Source organism: Pectinophora gossypiella, chromosome 5 (assembly GCF_024362695.1).
Source record: "Pectinophora gossypiella chromosome 5, ilPecGoss1.1, whole genome shotgun sequence".
In the NCBI taxonomy this organism is placed as follows: Eukaryota; Metazoa; Arthropoda; class Insecta; order Lepidoptera; family Gelechiidae; genus Pectinophora; species Pectinophora gossypiella.
Window position 1 is genome coordinate 1,205,905 of NC_065408.1, and position 5,917 is coordinate 1,211,821.

At 36.1% G+C, this 5,917-nt stretch overlaps 1 protein-coding gene across 1 annotated transcript; it reads left to right on the forward strand.

The window, feature by feature from the left end:
- Nucleotides 1–31: 31 nt before the first annotated feature.
- Nucleotides 32–5,191, forward strand: LOC126366701 (protein Spindly). The gene is made up of 5 exons (XM_050009895.1): nucleotides 32–871; nucleotides 1,359–1,450; nucleotides 2,458–2,572; nucleotides 3,143–3,275; nucleotides 4,892–5,191. The coding sequence occupies exons 1-5, from the start codon at nucleotides 178–180 to the stop codon at nucleotides 5,133–5,135; spliced, it is 1,278 nt and encodes a 425-aa protein (XP_049865852.1). The 5' UTR covers nucleotides 32–177; the 3' UTR covers nucleotides 5,136–5,191.
- Nucleotides 5,192–5,917: the final 726 nt, after the last annotated feature.

Genomic DNA, 5,917 nt, shown 5'->3' on the forward strand with positions numbered 1-5,917 from the left:
CAAGATCTGGCAAATAAATTTCCGAACGAAAGTTAACGACACGAAAATAAGTTTTGTTTTGAATGACAGGCGGCCGTTTGGATTTTGAAATTCGCAATTTGGTGTTTATTTTGTGAAATAATCGTTTGAAGAGGTAAATTGTGTACATAACGTAGTAATTAGTGCTAAAATAAAATAATGGATTACTCAACTATAAGCAACAAAACAACTTTTACTGAAGCGGAGGACATAACAAACGGAGAATTGAGTGAACGATATTATTTACTCAAAAAACAGTTCGAGAGTTTATCCGTTAGTTATGAAGCAACAAAACAAGAGCTGCATGATACCAGGCGGAGCTATCAGACCGCTTTGGATGTGCAGGGCCACTTAAACGCGGAGTTAGAGAGTTTCCAAGCGGAGGAAGAAAAGAGGAGGAGTGAGCTTACGTCCCGGATCACAACTCTTCAAGAGGAGATATCAGCTCTACGTGAGGAGCGTTCAGAGACCGCTGAAAGCCATGCGAGTGAAATTAAAAAGCTTGAAGCAGACATACGTCGGTTAAAGGAGGATCAAGCTATTAAAGTTCAAATAGCGAGTCCTGAGAAGGATAATACAGAGTTAGATGAAGCTAAGACGGCGCTGAATGATGCTTTGTGCGATGCGACGGCAGCGAAGTCGGCGCTGGAAGACGCGCGTGCGGAGATTGCATCCTGGAAGATGAGGGCTAAGGAGTTGGTGTCGGAAATGGCGGAGATGCGTGCAGCGTCGGAGTTGAGGCGAGAGGAGCTGAGAGCTGCTGGTGAGAGAGAAGCCACGGCGCTGGCGGAACTAGCTGAAGCCAGGGCTATGCTGCACCAGTGCAGTAACCCTGATGATTTGCAGCCACATGGTAAATATTATGGCTACCTACTGCTAGCCTGTACTGTCCGTTTTCTTTGTATATTTATCTTGTCTGTCCTATTTTATGTAAATATATTTAGTGGACTAATACTTATGAATATAGATCTTAAATTATTATTGGTTGTAGCACATTATATGTTTTACCAGTCTGGTATTAAAATCTTAAAAACTAGGTATATATTTTTTATATTTATTTAGGGATTTGCATCTATTTGAAAGAGTAAAAATCATCCCCTGCTGTGATCAGAACTGCCAGTCAATACAATCATTATAATTGTAAAATAATTACACAGGCAAATTAAATTGAGTGAATTATTTTATCTCTAGGTGTAGAAGTAAACTCCTGTCTCCATTTATTTGGAATTCTATAGTATTAACATTCCAGAAAGAGTGTATAATAGAGTTGGACTTGATTAGCTACTAATCTAGGTAAGTAATAGTACCTACTAAAATCTATATTCTTCTTTGTTTTTCAGCTGCAAAAGGCAACTCAATATTTGCTGAAGTTGAGGACAAGAGGCAGGAGATGGCCAAGAATCTCATTCATATGAAACAGACCAACTCTAGAGTAAGTAATAATTTATTTAAAATTTAATAATATGTTGACACTAAAACAAAAGGTTTGAATTTATTATCCAAACAAAAGTTTCTCTAAGTCATACATTATCAATAAATAAACTAAACACTAATAAACTTTTTTATGTCTTATAATAAATAAATAAATTAAATAAAATATACTTTTTTCGCTCAATTTTATATCCATATGAAACAGAAGAAAAGAAAATATTTAAAGTAATTTAATTACTATTATTGGGTACTTCTGCTGTGCTGCGCTACTTACTATCTGGATTTTGATGTCCATAATAACTGGATAAACACCAAAAACAAAACAGTTACAGAACAAAAATATGAAACAAAACGAAAATAAAATTAAATAAAACTAAAACAATTAAACAAAACTCAAAATAAAATAAATAACAACTTAAAATAAATAATAACTGGATTTATATTCATATTTTTTTGTTTGCTTTTATTATATTGTCCCATCACTAAAATACTCCCTCGGAGGAGAAGACTAAAATACTGATCAAAAATATTACCATCTAAAATGAATTGACAATATTACCGCAAATATATTATCCAACAATCTTTAGTCTTCTTGTAAATATTCGGGAGAAACTTTCGTAAGTTGGTCATTAATTAACTAGCTCCAGCCAGATATCTGCAAAGCTAAAAGATTCTAGAATAATGTAGGTATTTGCGGTGACGCAAAGAATAATTAATTCGTTCAATTTTAAAGGCTTTATTTACTAAAACAGAATACACATATAAACTTAAATAATGTGTAACACTAATTAAACTAATGAACAGGGTGGTTAAAAAGGCCACATAGAGGCAATTCATGTACAAAGCAATATTGCTGTTTGGCATTTGCAATATAAAGGTGGTAAGTGTGCAATGCACACTAATGTCAAATAGCAATATTGCTTTTTTAGATGAATTGCTTCATGTGGCCTTTTTATACCCCTTGGTACTCTGAAATTCACCTAAACACTATTATATTTTGTGTTTCAGTTAAGGAGAGAGCTGGCCAACAAGCAGTCAGAGCTAGAAGCCCTTCTTCACGAGAAGCAGACTATCTGGGAGCAGCAGGCTGGCTCCGCCGCCCACTATGACAGGGAGCTCATTGGTAAGTTGTTTTAAAGGTTGCTTGGAGGACATTGTTGCGTCAGCAATAAGGCTGTCTATTGTGCCCTCAATTCAATTCAAATATACATTTACAGCACTAAAATATAATCACAGTTACAAAAGCGATTTAACTTATTATGTTTGGCTAGCTTCCAACTAGTCAAATCTGTTCATGTGTTAGTTTTAGGCGGACGAGACGTTCGTTATGTAAAAATTGACGGTTCAATTGAGCTTCTATGCTGTTCTGGGAGCAAATAAAAAACATAGAAAACGTTCAGCTGCTTGTCTTCCCGGGCATGTCGTAAAAACCGACAGAGGGATTGTGTCCTCTAACATGATGGACTAATGTTATGGGCGATAGGCTGATCCCTTATCATCATAAGGTTCATCATATCCAGCTTACGACATCGTATCAACAGTGGCTGCAATTTGTCTTTGATTACTTGTGGCTCTGTCTACCCCATTAGGGATTACGGGCGTGAGTTTATGTATGTATGTATGTGACGATTCAAAGTGTAACTATGTTATCTACTGAATACAGATATTTTTGATTTTTTCACGATTATTACAGATAACTATGAGGAGCGCATCACTCAGCTGGAGGGTCTGTGTGAGCGACAGAGAAGAGAGCAGTCTCGCTGGTTCGGTAAGCTTTGCGAACCGACGGCACAGGGCTGGCTGCCTGGAGTACTTGAGCACTTGAAGTAAGTAAACAAACATTTCTAATTATTATTAACATGTTGACTGTCCCCATACATTTTTTTTTTACTTCCTTGTAAGTCCCGCATATTACTTCAATCTTTGCTAAGTTACCCGGGATCCAAGTGGAGCACCCGCCCTTAGTGCGTATCTGGTCGTTTATTAGTCATGTATGGGTTATGGACGTATGGCTAGTCCATCACGACCCGTTTATGTGTCGTGGACAGATCATAGAATTGATCATTTCATGATGTGCTCGATCATTTCATGAAATGGTCATGTTTCATGAAATAGAATATCATTTGTTGGCCACATCATGATGTAGTTTGGCCAGATCAATGAACAGAAAACGTTTAACGATATGAGCAACTAAATGCATGATTACTCCATGATATGGCCAAACGTTGGCTATCATATCGTAAAATTAGTAACATTATCCACCGATAGTGGCGCTGGTGTAGATTATATTTAAAACTTGATTGATACTATAATAATCGATGAATCAATGTAATTGTACAATTTACCATATCGAATAGGTACATAATTTTGAACCTAAGACATTAATCGACTATTCGCATTTTATTACACCACCGTAGCATGGACACCGCCTACATTAACGATATGGCCAAACGTTGATTGATATATCATTAAACGTTGACGTTTCAACGATATGGTCAACTTAAGTTGGCCATTTCATGAAATATGACCATTTCATGAAATGGTCGAACACATGAAATGATCAATTTTACGATCTGGCCACGACATATGGATCACTGGACTGTAAATGTGTTAAACTAATTAAAGAACGTAGTTAACGTTCTAGCATAGAGCCTAGGCTGCAATTTGTCTTTCATTATATGTGGCTTGTCGCATCCCATCAGGAATCCTCTAGTCTCCGTAGTACGGTTGTTTTGTCCGGCCCCGAACTACTGATACCAAAAAAGTCTCATTAGTACGGTTATGACGTCAAACCGAACTTATGTGACTTTTTTGGTATCAGTAGTCCGGTTAAGGAGGTTATATAAAAATCACAAAAAGTATTAGAAAGCGAAATATTTTTTATTAAATAGTAAATAATATTGAACGAAAATAATTTTCTTTGTAAAAAAACATAACATAACTTACTTACTTCTTGTACTTAACTTCAGTACCTCAGTACTACTTCAGTACTCATATTTAATAGTAAAAATCGGAACCAAAATCATTTTCTTTGTGAAAAAATTAGAACCTGTTCTTCTGCCTAACTTCCCTTCTTCATTCATTACCAATGTACATAGATATGCCAACGTTCACTGCAGAGTGAGCTTTGCCCGAATGCCGGCTGTTATTTAAAGCCCTTCGGACTCGTGGTCACACCAGGTTTTGCCCACCACTAACCGAACTACAGCTATAGGCTCAACAGTTCGGTTTGACGTCATAACCGTACTAATGAGACTAAAAAGGGCTCAGTAGTACGTGACCGGACAAAACAACCGTACTACTGAGACTAGAGGTCAGGAATAAAGGGGTGTGACTTTATGTTAATATGCGGGTGTGGGTTTATTATATATTTTGACTTTGAGATATGTGGGTGGGGGCGTGAGTGTATGTATGTTATTTAAAACACAATTTCCTAATGCAGATCAGAATGCGAGAACCTGCGAGCCGAAGTCCTATCCCGAGGCACTGCCCAGTTAGCAAGTGCAGCCCAAGTGCGCGACCTGCGAAGGAAACTCGCCCTAGCGACCGCCAGCGCAGCCAAACTCACCGCATCACCTCTTGCAGAAACCAATGGTAACATCGTTAAAGCTGAAATTCCCGTGAAGATGCCCGCGAAACCAAGACCTACGCCTGACGATGTCAAGAAAAAAGTGTCATTTAATTGAATAAAATTAAAATGTAAAATAGAGTTAATTAATCTGTAAGTCTTTATACTGTATGTAGGTGCTAAATAAATAAGAATAATCTATGAAAAAGAAATGATTTATTTAATTCAATTATATAATTCCATATGAAACAACTTTACTAAGTTTTAAATATTTTATTAACTATTATAATTCTAGTGATTTAACATCGAATAAGAACATTTTAACAGGATCAGGACTTATAATTGCAGATATACAGACGAGTACAAACGTTTCATTAATAACATTGCATTTATTTATCAATATAAATATTGGAGGTATGTTTACTATACACATATAGAATCGGTATAGATAAAGCATTCATAATAAGAGTACTTATATGTACCTACTACTATCTTAGAACAACACGGGTCTCTTTGTGGTACAAGCATTTAACGATAAATTCTAGTCTTTTAGGGAAACTAGGGTTTATATTTTTATATATATATATATATATATATATTATAATCATTATAGGAGTGATTATTATTTTAATAATACAATACATTATAAGCAAGAGAGCCACGGCTGTATAAACTTCTTTAAAAAATATATCGATAAATATCTACAAACCGGTAAGCTCTATCGCTCGACGATATAGTCGCTAGGAAGTCAAAATGGGTAATTACTTTGGCAAAAGGGACCTTCTGCGTATACTACTCCTTTCCCGTGTTGCTCGAAGACTACAATAGTATATCTATAAACAAAGCTTCATACAGAATGATACAGTTAAGACTTCTGTTAGGGTGTGTTCTCATAGAAAC

Excerpts from the sequence above, each read along its gene's own strand:
- LOC126366701 (XM_050009895.1), top strand. The coding sequence starts at position 178 with ATGGATTACTCAACTATAAGCAACAAAACAACTTTTACTGAAGCGGAG. Across the intron at positions 1,451-2,457 it reads TGAAACAGACCAACTCTAGA|TTAAGGAGAGAGCTGGCCAA; the intron begins GTAAGTAATAAT and ends TTTGTGTTTCAG. Across the intron at positions 2,573-3,142 it reads CTATGACAGGGAGCTCATTG|ATAACTATGAGGAGCGCATC; the intron begins GTAAGTTGTTTT and ends CGATTATTACAG.